The sequence below is a fragment of the Octodon degus genome, unplaced genomic scaffold (assembly GCF_000260255.1).
Source record: "Octodon degus isolate 3935 unplaced genomic scaffold, OctDeg1.0 scaffold00016, whole genome shotgun sequence".
In the NCBI taxonomy this organism is placed as follows: domain Eukaryota; kingdom Metazoa; phylum Chordata; class Mammalia; order Rodentia; family Octodontidae; genus Octodon; species Octodon degus.
In genome coordinates, this window is record NW_004524592.1 from 25,025,043 (window position 1) to 25,044,115 (window position 19,073).

A 19,073-nucleotide genomic window follows, 5' to 3' on the forward strand; every position below is an offset into this window, starting at 1 on the left:
TCTTTCTCAACCATTCCTCGGGTGATGGGCATCTTGGTTGTTTCCAAGATTTGGCTATCACAAATTGTGCCGCTATAAACATCGGCACACATATGATATTTCTTTTCTAATATGAAGACTATTCCTATAAAAGTTTTTCAGAAGCACCAGAATGAGAGATATTAGAAAGATGTGTTCTTTGGAGTTGGCAATTCTGAGGTCCCTGGGATATTTGAGGGCACCTACATTTTCAGAAGAATGGTTTCTTTCACTTTATTTTGTGAATGCACAAGTGAATCTTTTCATCACTATAGTTTTGCAAGGACAATTGCATTCATTTTGAGGAATCAGAGTAAAGGATTACCTTTACTCTGCCCTCTGCTTTTCTTCTCCCTCCCAGTCCCCTCCTCATTCCGGAGTCTGCCTCCCACGTTCCTATCATCTTCTATCTTGCTCTTTAAACCAGGTATATGTGAGGTTTCTCAAATAAGAGAAATGATGTGATATCTGACTGTCAGTGTCTGATGCATTTCTCTTAGGACTATGGTCTCAACATCCATCCATTTTTCCTACAACTGCCTCAAATTTATCCTTCTTCATGGCTGAGAAAGTGAGAGTTGAGAAAGAGGGATCAGGGAGGGGAGCTGGACCCCATAGACAGGGACCGAGGGCAGGAACCAGAGTGGTGGGGTCTGGTCCATGAACCTGGCCATGTCCTGTGCTGTGGGGTCCACAGGGACTCTCGAGAATTTTCTGCTGCTGAGGTGGCTTCCTCCAGACACATCTGTCCATGGCATGCTGGGCAGGGCAAGGGGGAAACACAGGTGAGCAGTGAAGGTGGACAGTTAATGGGATGGAAAGAGCTTGGGGTGGTATGTGGGAGACCTAGAGTCATCGATGGCATCCACAATCTACTGTTGCCTCAACAGCGGAGTACATGACCTTCCAGTCTAAGTCCTCAGCCAACATTTAAGAAGATAGCTCTTTTAAAAAATTCTTTATTTTATGCTTTTAAAATTAGAGATAAATTGAATTCTTTATTCTTTAATCTCTTTTCCCAAATGTCATCAATCTCTATCACATAAGTAGAATACAAATTCCCCATTCAGTTATATTGATTTTTATATATGCACAAATGCATCTAAAATACTACAGATCTTTATATTCTAAATTGTACATAAATCACATATCATGTGAGTAGCTTTCTACATCATGCTTTGTTCATTCAGTAGTCTCTTTCTATTTTATTATATGGTAATATATTACTTTTTTCCTCAGGGAGACTTACTTAGATTATTTAAAACTTTCTGGCATCAACTATACAGCAATGTCTGTCTCAGTCCCCGAGATATCCTAACCAAACAGAACTACGCCTTTAATATTTGTGGAATCAATAAATGAATGACTGAATACAGCCATGAGCACCCTTGTCATGCTTTCTGGTGCACTCCTCGAAAGTTTCCAGTGGTACTGTCCTTGACAGAAGCACAATTGTTAGATCTTAAAGTAGACAGGATTCTCAACTTTTCCATGCATTTCTCTCCAAAATGCTTTCCTGGTTTACTTCCTGGCAATTGGTGCATGAGAGATGCCCATACGTCACAGTGGTGAAACACTTTGTCAAATTTTTGATGTATGGTTACATGGATCCTAATGAAGTTGACTCTCAGAATATGGTTCATACAATTAATTTCACAGTTGCTGAAAATAGAAGACAGAGGATCTGAGCAAGATTTATGATTTATGCTCCAAGTAAATATAATACAATTTGTGGACAATATTTTCACTTTGCACCAACAGGCTATTCACCATCTATACTTAGAATTATAGGTATTGTAGGTAAAGAATCAAGGAGAGCAATGTTTAAGAAGCTATCTTTTCACTGAGTTTAGTACTAATATTTTACCATATCATTAGACTATTTGATGGTTAAAGCAATTTATCATCTATAAATTTAAATCACAAATTGTTCAGCATGGACATAGTTATTCTGTGATTAGCATGTGTGTTATATAACTGTCTATTTTAGGAATGTGATAACATTAAAACAAAGTTACATTGCAATGTTCAAATTAGATGCTAGAACTCAGAAAAAGAACAAATGGTTATTGAGCATTTGAGAAGACAGAAAACTTCAGTTGCACAATATATTTAGGAAAAAAGGAACACAAATGTGCATTTTAGAAGGTAGCTTTTTGTTTTGATGATAACTTGCAGTTTGTTCCTGAATCTTGTTGACTTCTTGGATAGTCTAATTCCTGGTGGGGAGTTTTATAACTTATATATTCAGAAAACATTAGATGTCTGAGAAAGTTGAAGTTGTTGCTCACTGGATTAGAAAAGGTGGGATACATTATCCCTGTGCATGGCTGCCAACTCTGAGGAAGGCTCAGTTCTTACATCAATTCATGGTTCTCTGCTGACTTTATCTTAGTAACAACCCCCTACAGCCACCAAGACTGGGCATGCTTAACACTCTTCTCACATGGTCAACACCAAAGACACAGATTTCCATCTTTTACAATAAAACATGGCTTTAGTGGAACAAAGTTTGGCCACAGAGCAACAAGGCCTCACCTACATTTTGAAAGGACAGAAACTTTACTGAATATCTTGCTCCAAGGATGAGCTCACCCTCAGGAAAGAAACACAGGAGTTAGTTCTCATGCCCCCATGACAGACTTCTTTCAGTCTGGTCTTCAGCACAGTGTGCACACTATGAGCAGGTAGAATATACCCAGATCTTTAAGACTTGGAAACATCACCATGTGCAAACATATCTAAGAGAGCATGGTTGCTTCTTCGGATCTCTGCTGCTATATAACCAACTGTTCCAAGGCAGAGTGGCTGAAAACAGCCCTTCTGATTTTCTTTCCCTGTTTTGTGGGGTGACTGGGTTCAGCTGTGTGGTTCTTCTGCTCCACTTGACACCCTATGTGCAGCCACTCAGGGCTGAATTGGACTGCTTTGCCCAAGAGGAGTCACTGGTCTGGGCCCTTTGCAGGGACAGCTGGAAGTGTGGCAGTAGCCGAAATGGTGGAATCGCTAAGCCACTCTTGTACTGTCCTTAGTCCCATCTTTCTTTCTCCCATATGTTCTCTCTGCATCCTATTTCCAGTAATGAAGCTGGATTTCTGCAAAGGCAGGCTCCCAAAATCACAGAAGCAGAAATTGCTGTGATTTGTTAAGGCTTAGGCCAGGTGGCAAACACGGTGTCCTTACCATTGCATAGTTTTGGTTAGCAAGCCAGAGTCAGTGTGGGATTAGAGTACTTACAGTGTGAATCTAGAAGACATTATTCCTGGAAAGCCATTATTTGGAGATTGACTACTTCAATCACTGGCACTCTGACAAATGTGGAAATGATACTTGAAAAGTTAAATATCCTTTTCTAAAAAATGTGTCTGTATATTAAATACATGAATTATCAAGAGATGTAGATTTTGGGAGCATCTAAAACACACACACATTTTCTTTCTTGAAAAACATGATTAGGACTTCAGAAAAAAATTCACATTTTATTCAATTGTTACACAAAGTTGAGAAATCAAACTTTATGACTAGATAGGTAAATCTAGTATTCTCAGGACAACAGCAGTTTATTTATTTATTTATTTATTTATTTATTTATTTATTTATTTTGCGGTACCAGGGATTAAATTCAGGACCCTGAGCTTGCCAGGCAAGCACTTATTCTACTGAGCTATCTCCCCTGCCCCATAATAGCAATTTTTTTTTTTTTTCGAAACCAGGGATTGAACTCAGGTCCTTGCGCTTACCAGGGAAGCGCTTATTCCACTGAGCCATCTCCTCGGCCCCCATAATAGCAATTTAATAGCACCATGAGTCAAATATTTATTGAGAATAGGCACTAGACTATCATTCATTTCACACTATTTGATTTAATTTTCATTTAAAAAATGTCTTATTACCTTCAATTTCCAGATGAGAAATTAAGGTTGAATGAAGTTTTATAATTTAGCTAAGATCACACATTTAGCCATAGATGAACTAGCACCCAATTCAACCTGACATTAAAACCTATATATTTTATAAATTTTATGCCATCATTTTATTTATTTTGTCCATTTTCATTAAATTGCCACAGAGAATGATGTTCCATCTTAAGGGAAACAAGTCCCCTATCTCATGCTTTCATCTCTAAAGATTTAAAATCCATTTCCTAGCTAGAACCTCTGCTTAAGTCAAGGTTTCAAAATCTACTTCTGATCCTGATGCGACAGGCCAGACAATTCCCTCAGGGCTTTCAGGCCTGCAAACATCTGTCTCTGTGTTCAAACTTGAATCTCATCCAAACCCCAGGGTCAATGTTGAGTGAAATCCTCCTGCTGCTTTCTCAAGGTATCAAGAAAATTTCTCCTTGGCCCAGGAGCTATGAATCACAAATCCTTATTTGTGCCATCTAAATGAAGATGGAGAAATGGAACATGCCCATGCTTTGTATTTTGTGGTAATAAGATTTTGGAAACATCTCATGAAATATCAGTTTATCTTATGAGATGTAAGTGCTCTGGCAGGGGTGGAAATTGCCAGTGAATGCTATTACATCTGACATGTCGGGCTGCTGCTGTCCTTTCTGTGACTTTCCCACGCCCTCCAGCTTTGAGGTTTTTGCCCCATTTCTCTCTTAAAAAACTTTTGCCTGCAATCCTACCTTTCTAAATCTTCAAGTCCAAACTCAAAGGCCCCATTCCAACTCGAGATTTCCTCATTACCACCTGAGTTGAAATAAATTAATCTTTCTTTGTATGAGGTAGTTATTGCTGCAGAAAAAGTACTCCAAATGTTGAAGGCTAAAGTTCGGGGGGAGATGTTGGCAAACCCCTCAAGTTCTACAGGTTGGTGGTGCTCATAAGCTACTCATCGGCTTGCAGGCTGGTGCTGGGCTGGCTGGAGCTTCTGAGCTGGCCAAGAGGACTGTGCCATGTGTCCAAGGCCTTGACTGCACCTTTCTCTTCATGAACAAAGAGCAAAACTCACAACCAAGCTATTGAACATCATTTTGCCACATTTTATTAGTAAAAGCAAGTCACAAGGCCAGCCAGAAAGGAAGGGTGAAGATGCTCAAACAGAATTCCAACTGATGCTTTTTAAAAATGTGGCATTTCTGGGATTTTTTTCCATAAATGTTGCTGTAATCTTAAGGTCATAATTTATTATTATTATTTAAATTATGAGCATTTTCTCCATATATATGGAATTGAATCCAGAGGACTGAGATACATACATCCTAAGGAGTTTTTAATGTTTTAATTTGGAACATGGTCTTGCTATATCACTAAGTTGTCCAGGCTAGGCTCAAACTTTTAGTCTTCCCAATTCTAACTACATATATCTAAACTAAAATACAATATATTTAATATTTGACTTTAAATATTTTTACAAGTATTATTATCTTACCTTTTTAAAGGTACTTTCTCTTTTGCATTTCCAAGTTTACTGTTGCAACATAGAATATTCTGCTTCTATCTATGAGTTTTTAATAGATAATACAAAAGCTGATTCAGAATATAACTTTATTCTGCTATAGCTTCAGCAAAACCTTCCTTCCCATTTTCTAATAAACAATTACATAATTTCAAAATCAAATCCTTTATATAACATGAGCCCTTATTGTCTAATTCTTTTGATTCAGTCTTTGTTTTGTGAGGATAAATTCCAGTGTCTTCTTGTTTCTATTTTTGTTCTCAATAATTACAACTTGTAGAGATGCAAAATCAGAAGCCTATTCTTCTTTTTGTTAAATATTTTAACTAAGGCCTCCAACAGATTCTGAATAAAATACAATACATTACCAGAGATTTTGTTTATAAAAATAGTCCAAAGTGAAAGGACACTGCTTGACTTATAAACTAGTGATTCAAATAAACAAAGACTTCTAAAAACTGACTAATGCCCAGCAACAAAGAAAATGTGTACTGTCACAGCTATATGGTCAGTTTTTAAAATTTTAAACAGAAAGAAGAAAAAAAACCCCAATAAAACAGAGTTTCAAAATAAGCTAGTGGGAGAGTAACAATGATCAACATATTACACACTGTTACAGTCACAGCAGTTGTTCAGAGTCCAAGATCCAGGCATGAAACATTGCCCAGAATATCACTAGTATAAAACCCTACCCTCAGTGAACCAAAAGAAATCAGTTGTGTAACTGTCTTAACTGTCTTGTGTATGCCTCTATCTTTTCCTTTACCCTTCCTTCCTTTCTCCTTTCTCCCATCACAGTTTTTCTTATCTTTTCATCAGCTTCTTCCCTACTAACACTATCTATTGTATATTTGGATCTTGTTTACTCATTCAGATTCTCACACTAGTAATACAATATGATGTTTACACATGTAGGTCTGGTCTAGTTCACTTATGAATATGGTCTCGAGTTGCATCCATTTACTTCGAAGTCTCAAGTTTTTCTTTATGGTTGAGCAGTAGTCCATTATATTAAAAAATACACCTTTTTATTCATGCCTTCAATTGATGAGATTTAGATTGTTTCCAAACTTTAGCCCTGAAAAATTGAGCTGCTATAAAAACCGGTGCAGATATGTCGCTGTTATATGATGTTTTTAATTCTTCTGGGTAGATACTCAGAAGGGGAATAACTGGGTTAAATGGGACTTCTAATCCTAGTTTTTAAGGCATCTCCACACTGATTTCCACAGTGGTTGCACTCCCAGTCTACACTCCCATCAACAGCGGAGAAGGGCCCCTTTTCTCCCACAGATCCACCAATGTTTGTTATTGATTGATTTCCTGATGATAGCCATTCTTTCTTGGGTGAGATGGAATCTCAGTGTTTTTTTAATTTGCATCTCTCAAATGACCAATGATGGTGAACATTTGTTCATATATTTATTTGCCATTTGTCTTTATTTGAGAAGTGTATGTTTATCTCAGATGCCCATTTTAGGATTGGGTCTTTGAATTTTGGGGCTCTGACATTTTTTTCAATCCTTTATATGTTCTAGGTTTGTCTGAAGAACAATTAGATACATTTTCTTTCTCCATGAGTTGTCTTGGCACTTTATTGGTGATTTCTTTTGTTGTACAAAAGCGTTTTAATAAAGTGAGGTCCTATTTGTTGATTCTTTGTTGTATTTCCTGTGTGGTCTGGGTTTTATTCATGAATTTTCTGTCTAGAAATAGGATTTCTATTTTCTCTTCCAATATATTTAGTGTTTCTCTTATAACAGAGCTTTGATCCATTTTGACTTTAGTTTAGCACATGGTGATAGACATGGGTCTAGTTTTAGTCTTTGGCATGTGGAAAACCAGTTTTTTTCTGCACCATTTATTGAAGAAATTATCATTCTTCCAGTGGACATGTTTGGCTCATTCATCAGTGATAAGGTGGTTTAGTGTGTTTGTAGTTGCATCTGAATCTTCAATGCTGGTCCATTGATTATAGTTATTGTTAAATTCAACATCAACCTTATCCTCTAAATATTACTGTTTATTATTGTACATTGTCTTATTTTTCTGGTTGCTGAGACAAAAATAACCAACACCCACAAACGAAGGAAGGAAAGCTTTATCTAGCTTATTGCTTTTAGAGGTTTCAGGTCATAGTTTTCAGAGGTTTCATCCCATAACTGGCTGGCTATAAGGCAGGGTGGCATATGGTGGAGAGGCAAGAGTGCAGACAGCAGAAAATAATAACAGCAAGTGAGAACAAGACAAGCCTGTTTCTGTACCTTATTTGTATCCAGTCTACTAGGATTAGAGTGGTGCCAATCCAATCAGTGGACTGATCCAGCAATCACCCACCCTTAATCCCAGTTCCCTTAATCCCAGCAGTATAGGACAAATCAATCACACACTCAAGTTTCAGCAACCTCCAAAAAAAACAACTAAACAAAAAAACCTATGACCACATGAGGCTTTGGGGGATGTCTTCATGCAAACCATAACATATATATAAAAAAGTATGTGTACATTATGACTATAGTTTTTGTATTGAATAATAAAATATCACAGATTCATTATCTACACACCACAATCAACTTGCAAGTACACTTCTACTCCACAGATTTATTTTAGTAAAACAATTGTTTTACAATCGTGGTATGCCTCTCCGGTATGTGTACTTGTATGATCATTTGCATTGAGGATATTTAATTTTTAAGTTAAATTTATAGTAGCATTTGCAATGAGATTAGATCAGACATTCTACTTTTGACACAGAAATTTAAAAGCTCTTCTTAGGTTCTGTAATTTAGATTAAAAAGCTTTGAACCATTATTAGAATTAACTGATTTTCTACTTGAGTCATCTGCTCACGCTGTATCAAACTGTCATCCTCTAACTGTTGGCAGAACTCTCCTGCTAATGGTGTCAAGTCTTTGGTGGCATCGCTTTACATTTCTTGCAAGTAGGCAGAATCTCAGAAATGAAACTGAGTAAAGCTAGGACAACTGTCATTTGACCTAGTTGAAATGTCATGCATATGGAATATACAAACACATTCGAAGCAGCTCTCTGTGTTAAGTGGCTTGCATTCAGCATAGTCTTTTTAAAATAAAGATTCATTTTTGACATAGATGTGGCTGTTCCTTCAGATCTGTGTCTTCTGGTTGCCTTATGATCAGAGATAGCATTAAGGACCCTATGGTAGATGTGTACTTTGTACTTTATCTGTTCACCAACTTTGTTGAGAAACATAACATCAACACTTAATTTATATTAAACAAATGTATTTAGACCTTGCTTCTGAAGTGGTTTATTGCAAACCAAAACAAGCATAACCAGATAGTAAAAGGAGTTGTGGATACACATCTAACAGTAAGCAACTCAACTTTCAGTTGTTCCACAGCCGGCCGGCTCAGCCTGCTTCCTACATGTTTATTTCATCTGCACCTAATCTGCATTGGCCCCATTGACTGCGATCCTGATAGACTGCCAGCTTCTCATGGTCATGGCATGTGCCACCCCACATGAGCCCCTGCACCCCTCAGTGCCACACTCGATGGACAGCAGGGTCTCCAGCATCACTTCTACCTCCTCCCACAACCAGAGAAGAGAAGAGCTATGCCTAGTTTGTGTCCAGTGTCACCCTTTGATCAGTCAGTGACTGCCTATGGCATTTCAGAGGAAAATGTACATTTCCTGAGACTCAGAAAGCTGGGGAAGGAAGAAGGAGCCAGGTTCCCAGTGCTGCCTTGTGTCATGGTGAGACCTCTGCCAATGGCACTTGCTTCTTACGCCTTACAATAGACAAAGCTATGTCAGCAGGTGAAGGACTATAGTGGGCTCTTATAAAACCTCTCATAACACAGCTACAGATGACGAAACTTTTTTGCATGTGTGGTGCTGGGGACCAAATCTAGGGAAAAATACTAAATGGACTGAATGCTGAAACCACAGGCCCAAACCAATACTCGTGGTCACCCTGCACCCACACTTGTCCTTGCCTCCAGCAGAAGAACCAACCCTTCAAGCTCATTTATGCTTTCTTCCACATTTCTGATGAAATGACCTTTGTTTTCCCATCTCACTAAATCCATCATGACTTACAACATTTATAACAGTCTCTTCACTGGTCCTGGACTTATTTTTCCTTCTGTCCCTTCTCTTCATACCTACCATATTTTCCTTTCCCAGGAACTCTTGTGTCTCGTCATACCCTTGCTGCACACACCTTTTATTGGCCCCCTATTCCTGCAGAGTGGAACCCGTCCTGCTCTTTGGGGCATAGTCTGCATCCTTACACGCTTTCAGATTTACTTCCTGCTCGCCCCTTGTAGGACTCTCTCGCTCCAGCTGCTCTTTCACTCTATCCTAAATATACTTGGTATTTTTTATCATGCTTTTGCTTGCTGCAATCTCCTCCCCACCCCCCGCTCGGACCCTACTTATTGAAGTTGTATCTCCATTTTTAAACCCAGTGACACCATCAAGAATCCTTCCTTGATTCCCTACCTAGAAAGGTTCTTGGTGTGTGCCGAACTCCTACAGGGATTTGGAACCCACTGCGGGTCTACTATTGCACACGTGCTTTCACACCAAAGAGCCTTTTACTGTGGGTTTGCAAGACAGAGGCACGCTCTTTTGTCTTTTGCTACACCACACAGCATCCTGCTTTTTTGAAGATGCTGCTTCTTCACAACCGCTCAGCGAGTGAAATAATAACAAGTGGCCAGTGAATCTACAGCAATACAACTATGCATACAGTCCTTCTTCTAGAAAATACATTTACAGATTTTAAGGCTGTTCAGTCATGAAGAATGGCCAAACTTAAACCTGTTTTTAAGTGGGCTAGCCTTTTACTCTGTAGAAACATGACAAATAGCCAAGTCATGTTTTCCACCTTCCCATAGCATCAATTATGCTTATTAAACCTTGGACCTTCATGAATACTGAACAGGACCAATTTCATGCCACCTTTATAATTCTGATTTCCAGTAACAAAAAAAAAAAAAAAAGCATATGCTGTAATGATACAAGATGTGTGTGTGTGTGTGTGTGTGTGTGTGTGTAACTTATGGGGGCCTGCCCCTTAGCTCAGTTCTTTGGGGGCCTGCCCCTTAGCTCAGCTCTTTAAGTGGCTGCTTCAACAAAGCAGTCAGGCTCAGGTTGCTGCGGTTCGATCCCCACAACTCAAGCCAGCCAAACCTGCCCTGAAGGCATTTGGAGAAAAAAAAAAACACAAAAAACAGCAGAATCACATCTAACACAGCAGTGGTTACCTTTAATCGAGAAGGCAGTGGCTATGGAGGTGAGCATGGAAGGATTCTACTTTCCTCTATTCACTTTTCTACTGTTCTAATATTTTTATTCTATTTATTTGTTTTTAATGTGTTTAGTACAGTGTCTACAGAGTTTCACTGCACAGATTGGACTCGTAGTGATCCTCCTGTTTTCAGCCTCCCAAGTACTAAGATTACAATGTTCACCACCATGCCCAGTCTCAGTCACCATCTCAGCATGTCCCAGAGGCAGGCCCGGCGATCAAACTCCAGCTGCTGCGCTCTGCCTAAGCAGGCACTTTATTCTGCTGAGCTATATGGCTGGCCCTTATTTATTTATTTATTTACTTATTTATTTATTTATTTTTATGTATTTGGCACAAGGTCTTACTACACAGCTCAGACTTGTAGTGATACTCCTGTCTTCAGCCTCCCCAGTACTGGGATTACAGGTGTGTACCACCACACTCAGTTTCCGGGGTCAGCTCAGCATGCCTGGGGGCAGGGCCAGCATGGCATGTGTTGCTGGGGGTCCAACCCTGTTCCTGCGCTTGCCTAAGCAAATGCTTAGTCAACTGAGCTATCTCACCAACCCTGTTCTAATATTTTTGTGATGAGTTTATATTACATATTGTATGTGAAATATAAAAAATCGTAAGTTTGTAAGAATTCCTATTTCTGTATTGCTGTATGTGAGTATCTTAGATATGCAAACCACTGAGGAATTCTTCAGAACTTTCAAGAAATAGAATAAAAATTTGGCTCAATACTTTTTAATGATCATCTCCATAATTGTTGTTAATAATCATACCACAGTAAGAAAATAAATGTATTCATGACTATCTGACAGTAAAAATGTTTGGAAAACAAAATAATATGAAGAAGAAAAGAAAATTAGAAAAGAACTTCCATTAAGTTTTTTATAAGTCATATAAATTCTACATGTAAAAAAATTTCAATCATTAAATAGAATCAAGAGAATAAGATCTGAAAAACATGGGGGGGGGGTAAAAATCAGTAAATATGAGACACTCTTTTAACACTTAATTCCTTAAGCACCAGCCAAGTGTTTGCTGTAAAACAAAATGAAAACCTCTGGAAGGCAAAAAAGGGTGAGAGATTGGAAGTTAAAAAGCAAATGCTATGCTTAAGGCTAGTGAGGAACCTCAGCAAATGGACAGATGCCCATTTGAGTATAAATATGGAGTCTGTGTAATCGCAGATGGGTTTAGCACTTATACATCTTCTGGGATGCTTTGTGAGGTAGGGAGATAAAGCCAATCGCCGGGATGTTATTAAAATATTGTTTCCTGCTGTACCACAGAACTTGAGAAGAGAATAAACATACCTATAACTTGCATGGCTGGTTCCACATTGGTCGTAGCCTCTTCCAACAAAGACAGCAGCATGGCTGATATCTCATGCACGGATTCAATGTTGCTAAACAAGTTCTCCACGTCCAGCCTCTCAATCTGAAGAAACACAAATACCCGGTACATCTGATGAGCAGAGAAGACTTCCCCTCCCACACAGTAGGGACTTTGCAAGCCCAACCCTGTGCTTCTGTCAGTTGTTTCAGTGAGCATTCTTATTTCGGCTTTCTACAACAGCTTGTCATCCAGGAAATGGAGGTCATGAATGTTTCCTTTCTTTCTTTCTTCTTCTTTCTTTCACTTACGTATTTAGTGCAGGATCTCACTACACAGCTTGGACTCATAGTGATCCTCCTGTTTTCAGCCTCCTAAGAGCTGAGATTACAGGCATGTGCCACCACGCCCGGTATGGCATGAGGGACCAGGTGTCTTTTTCTTTATTTTGGATATATTTTGAGTTAAATGTATAGCTGCATATGTGGAAAAGCAACAGAATGGAAGGAGATTTAAGCCTACAGGATTTGTATTAACTACCCTTTATGAGGGTATATACTAGCATGCAAGGGATTAATTAGAATGTTTTACAACTTTCACAGCAGAAAGTAACTATGTTCAAAGCCTCCTTTTAAACCATAAATGTTCTAAAAGTGATGGCCAATAGATGCACTCGGTTGCTTCTTCATCTTTTTATTGAAAGGCAATATGAATGGAAATATTCATAAAATGTAAAATACTTAGTATAATTTCATGCATACCCTCAAAATCATTCCTTAGACCAGGGTAACCAGTCTCAGATCTTATAGATAGTGTGTATAACAATGTATTTATTCAGTGATCCATTCTTGCATCAAACATTTCCTGAGCACCTTCTATGTATCTAGAGTAGAGGCAGGCTTCATTGTAGGTGGTAAACCAGTTAAAGAAATGCTGACTTCCTCAGTGATCTGAGATACTTGCTCAGGTTTTGCTAGCTTTATTCAAAGCTTGCTCCTGAAGTTTTCAGTTGGTTCTCGGTCCACAATCAGTGTTTTCTCAGGGTATGTCCACATTAGTGTGGTCCCCAACAAGCTATAGTGTGGAACACAAGTAGGTGAGGCTATCAAGATACTTTGTGCATGAACCCACTGGCAAATGACTAAGTGATCAGTCACCACGCCATGGAAGAGCTAAGGTGACAAGCAGAGCAGCTGTACAAAATCAGGCCAGCAAAAGTAGGGGCAGGATGGACACAGAGCCAAACTAAGGAGAAGGGGCCAAGAAACAAAGGGAATTAGGAGAAGGGGTAGATGTGGAGGAGCTCTGGAGACAGAGGGCAACAACTGCAGCAGCCTCCCCAGCCTGCAGCATGACTTCTCAGATGGACTAAGCCCACACGGAGTGGGAGAAGGCTGCAGTGTGCTCTTCTGCCTGCCCTACTTCCTCTTTCTTCTTCTTTTTCTTTCTTTTTTTTTTTTTTTCAGAACTGGGGATTGAACTCAGGCTCTTGCGCTTGCCAGGGAAGTGCTTATCCCACTGAGCCATCTCCCTGGCCCTCCTACCTCTTCTTAACATTGGCTCACTTGTTCTCAGTGCTGGATTATAGGAGTGAGGATATTTTGGCATGGAATTGGGAAGCATTACTTCATTCTGCACCTTTTTAAAAAGGAGAAAGATTTCTATGATCTAAAGAGAAACTGGAGTATCCTGCACCTTTTTAGAATGTAGCACTGTGTGAGTCTTATCTCAAGCAACACAATCACGCTGTGTAGGATGCTTCTTTCAATTGTCCTAAGAAAATCCTCACTTTCCTGTTGTCATCCCTGTCCTTGAGACAACTCTTAGTCCCAGTATGCATCTACTTCTGTTACATGCAGTGCTTTGTTTCAATATAGGCTAGACATTTTTACTAATTTTATGTATTCTGAAATTTTTTACTTCTCCATACTAATTATCACATTGAAATTATTATTTTCTCCTAGAGTGTTTAATCCAGGGTCTCCCAAAATGTCCCTTCATTCACATTCATTTTAATGGGAGAGGACACAGGTGGCTTTTTTCCCTTATCCTGGGGACATGTGGATTTTCCCAATTCAGTATCAGATAGTAAACTTACTACTATATAAGGTATCTACGAGGCATACAAAGGCTCTCTGACTTTAAAAACCAATTAAATCTTTTATTTATTTGGTACAGAGTCTTGCTATATGGCTCTGATTCATAGTGATCCTCCTGTTTCAGCCTCCCCAGTGCTGGGATTACAGACATTCATCAACATGCCCAGTTTCAGTGGCTGGCATGGTAGTTGGGGCCATCACAGCATATGGTGCCAGGGAACAAAACTGGGTCCTTCCATTTGCCAGTTATCACTTACATAATTAGCATTTAATGATCATTTTTATTGTTAATTGTTATTATTGTCAAGTCACATGCCTCTGCATACCCCAATTTAATGCCTTACTCTAAGAATTGCCTTCTGTGTTGAGCAACTTTTGTTGTTGTCCTTTTGAGACAAGGCCTTGCTATGCAGTGCAGCTGGTCTCAAACTTACTTTGCAGCCCAGGATGGCCTCAAACTCACAGTGATCCTCTTTCCTCTGCCTCCCAAGAGCCAGGATTGCAGGTGTGCGCCATCACTCCCACTATGTTAGATATTAATTAAACCCACCTTTGCCTAGAGAAAGATATATTCTCTAAAACTTGTATATACATCAAGTTTTTATAGATTGATTTATTTTTAAATGCATTGTTATTTATTTGATCAAAGCATTTCAAAAGAAGTATTTCTAAATTGTGAAATTTTATTCCTTAACTTACTTGCTTTCTATCATAAATGATTAGATGAAATTCATACAGTGTATTTCTATATTATTTCATTTTGTGGTGGAAACAATTTTGTGAGCTTGGAGTGCCTCGTATTTGTTATTTCATATATTTGCTCTAACTGCTCTGCCAGATAGGATTCAACTGGAAGAAAAGAAAACTAAGACAGAAGGAAAAAAGTGGCTGTGCTGGAAATGACACAAGTTCAAGACAGCTAGAACAGAAAATTGACACTTGCTTTCCGTGCTTGGCCTGCTACCAGCAAACAATAGAGCACATCGGCACAGCTCTGCTTAGGCTCTTTTGGGTTTGTTTTTGAGCTACTCACCAAGTTGTCACTTCTGTGGTTTATTTCCCAAGGTCACTAGCCTGCATATCTAATTTAGATTACAAATCCATTTAGCAAGAATCTAATTCAACAGTCTATCTATAATCTTAGCTCAGTGCAACAAATGCCAAATAACAAAAAGTTAAGTTTTAATTCTATTTCCTCCTGAAGGACAGAAAGGATTAAAACATCAATTGGCCTGGCTTCAATCGCATCCCCATGGGCCCACGGGGATTCTGCGAATCGTGACATGAGCTCACATTCAGTCACTGTGCTGCCAAGAGCCTGGCCCAGATGGGCTTTTAAAACTGAGAGATGATTTTATGATCGCTGAGGTAAATTCAAGGAAACTTCCATGCATGCATTTATTAATCGTTTACTAAAAATGGCAATACTCTGGGAGCTGAAAGTTGAATTGTATTTAAAATGGATTATGATTTAGTTTTGTTTTTTTTTTAAAGACTTAAAGTGCTGGCAAGATAGCTCAGTGGACTGAGCACTCCTTAGGCAAGTGCAAGGACCAGGGTTCAATGCCCTGCTGGCCCCGTCCCTGGGCACGCTGAGTGGGCCACAGAGACCAGGCGTGGTGGCGCACACTTGTAATCTCAGTGCTGGGGAGAATAAAGCAGCATATTAATTGGATATGGCCAGTTAATTTTCAACAGAGATGCCAAGAACATGTGCCAGAGAAAGAAGGACAAGCTCTTGAATAAATGATGCTGAAAAAAATTGGCTGTCCACATGTAGAAGTGATGCTGGTCACTCCCCTCACACTGTGTGCAACAAAAATCAACTCAAAATGGATTAAAGGATTATAGATAAGCCCTGAAACTGTAAAATTACTAAAAAAAAAAAGGACAAGCTGTATGACATTGGTCTGATCGATCATGTTTTGGATATAACCCCAAAAGCATGGGTAACAAAAGTGAAAAGAGATACAATCACATCAAATAGAGATGCTTCACAGCAAAGGAAACCATCACCAGACTGAGGAGACAAACTACAGAGCAGGAGAATGTGTTTATAAGCCACGTAACCACCAAGGGGTTAGTTAATATCCAAGCTACATAGGGATATAGAACAAGCAAGACAAACAAACAGAGCTGATTTTAAAATGGGCAAAGGACCTGAGTGGACATTTCTCAAAAGAGAATACACAAATGGCCAGAAGGCATATGGAAAATGCTCAGCATAGCAGAGTATCCAGAAATGCAAATCAAAGTCGCAGTAAGACACCACTTCACCTCTACTAGAGCAGCTTTATCAAAAGGAGGAAAAGTAACAAGTGTGGGGCAAGGATGGGGGGAGGGGAAGAAACCCTTAGTGGGCTGTTGGTAGAAATGCAAATTACTATTCTCCCTGATGGAGAATAGTATGGAGGATCGCAAAAAAATTAAAAATAAAATTGCCACCTGATGCATCAATCTGATTATGTGTATCTATCCAAAGGAACTGAAATCAGAATGTTGAAGAACCATCTGCACCTTCATGTTTATTGTAATATTTTTCATAATAGTCAACATATGCAACATCCTAAGTACTCATCTAAAAGATGAATGTTTTTAAAATGTAGTACATCTATCAACATAATGGAATCCTATTCAGCATCTAAAAATAGAGATCCTGTTATTTTTGACAATATGGATAAATCTACAGGACATTCTGTAAGTAAACTTAGCCAAGCCCCAAAAGCAAATACTGCATGATCTCATTTTTCTGTGGAGTGTAAAGAAGTTGAACTTGATAGAAACAGAGTCAGGAGTGGTGGCCAGTGGTTGGAAGTGGAAGAGACTGGGAAAATGTTTGTCAAAGTACACAAAATTTCAGCTTGATGAGAGGACAAGTTCATGATACCTACTATACATCACCCTGTCCACAGTGAATAACAGTGCTTGGCATTGAACAGCGTATTTATCTGCTTACCTGCTACTGCATGTTGATTCCACACCTTGACTATTGTGAAAAGCACAACAATCAAAATAGGCATGCAGTCATTTCTCACTTATGCTGATATTATTTTGTCTGTATATACACTCAGAATTGGCATAGCTGGAGCACATGGTAGATCTAGTCTTAGTTGCTTGAGGAACAGCCCCCGTGCTATACCATTTCACATTCCTGCCAGCAATGCATGAGTGTTTCCTTGATTTCTCCAGCCTTACCATCGTTGCTCTGTTGCCTGAAATTTAATAATGGCCACTGTGACTTGGAGGAGGTGACGTCTATTGGTGATTTTTGACTTGCACTTCACTCATGAATTTGAGCAATAGTTTTTCACAGATTTGTTGCCCACTTGAATTCCTTCTTTCGAGAAATGACTGTTTATACCCTTAACCCATTTTTAATTACATCATTGGTTCTTTGTCTTTGAGTTTATTTTATGTTCTTAATATTAATACCTTATTAGATGGATAATTTGCAAATCTTTTTCTCCTTCTATAAGCTAACTGGGTTATTTCCTTCACTCTTCTATGAGTCTTACTTTATACTACTCATGGTTTATATTAAGTCCATTACATACTTATATTAAGGATATTTATGAATGTATCTACCTCTCTGACAAAGCTGTGAGTTCCTCCAGAATGTTCATCTTTGTGAGTTATTTAAACAACCTACTATTTATTTAAACACTGTACTATGTCTAAGTAATGCTGGACATGAAGATAAGTGCTGAGTACTGAGTAAAAGTTCAACAATTTGAAAGAGTTGACTCTCTACAACTCAAATGATCTGGTTGCTATTATGAAAGTCATAAATGAGTGCTTTTTCTTTGTAATCCTACTGTGACCATTGTGTAAAATTGTCTTCACTAGTCTCTGAACAAAGATTAGGTAAAGGCCAAAGGAAGTTTATAGAAAAAAAAATCAAAATTACTGATTTTTTGTTCAAAATATCATATTAAGTATGGCTTCCATAATTTCAAAATTAATTATATCAACAAAGGCAAACCACAATGTTTAGCTTGGCCATCAGTGTGCTAAGCAAATTTGCTGACAGAGTGAGCCCTCTCCCTTAGCTTACACCTGGCAAAGGCCAATTGATTGTGTTTTGTTTAATGATAAACAGTTGCCCTGGATGACTCAGAGTCAAGCACATCACAGGAGGAGTAACCCAGGGTTCCTTGGTATCATGCAAACTCCTACTGTGAACACTTTTAAGTATGAAGAACAAAAAAATTTCAGAACAAACTGTTTTAAAAATATAAATTAAGTGGTTATTATTTAAGCAGTTCATGTTCATAGTAGAAAACTGAGGGTATGTAGATAAAAGCACACATTATGTTTTTAACTGGGTTCTTCCAGACTGATTTCTGGTGTGTATGTTGTACGTGTGTTGTATCAAAAAAATTACATCCTTCAAATAGAGTTAAACATATTTTTACATGTAAGCATCTTTTCATGACCTTGGTTTTCCTATTGTACCACTGTGTGAAATACTGCAACCTTCTTAACCAGTTAGCATGCCTGCAAAAATCTGGATAATAATTCTCCTAGATAAACTTTTGTCCACTTCTATGACTACTTTTTTTATTTTTTCCCATAATTTTATTGAGAAATAAATAGCAATGAGACAGTTTCAAGCCAAATTGGTAGGACAGTTTCAATAATTAACACATTACATACATTCTTCCTAGTGGTTAATTGCTGTACAAGATGCGGACATGATATCCTATTTACAAGCACTATTAGAACAAATCCCTCTGGCTGCTTCAACAAAGCAGTCAGGCTCAGGTTGCTGTGGTTCGATCCCCACAACTCAAGCCAGCCAAACCTGCCCTGAAGGCATTGGGAGAAAAAAAAAGAATAAATCCCTCTATTCATTAAGAGAATATAACTATATATCTATCCTAACCATTTTGAATACACAGATACAAAATGGACATTCATCTGTA

At 38.5% G+C, this 19,073-nt stretch overlaps 1 protein-coding gene across 2 annotated transcripts in view; it reads right to left on the reverse strand.

Moving 5' to 3' along the window:
* The window catches only part of Arhgef38 (Rho guanine nucleotide exchange factor 38), a 130,354-nt gene that overhangs the window by 60,570 nt on the left and 50,711 nt on the right, over positions 1-19,073 (reverse strand). For both annotated transcript variants that reach the window (XM_023710128.1, XM_004626706.2), the window contains exon 3: positions 12,031-12,154. In XM_023710128.1, the coding sequence (XP_023565896.1) occupies positions 12,031-12,154 (124 nt within the window). The remainder of the gene's footprint in view (positions 1-12,030; positions 12,155-19,073) is intronic.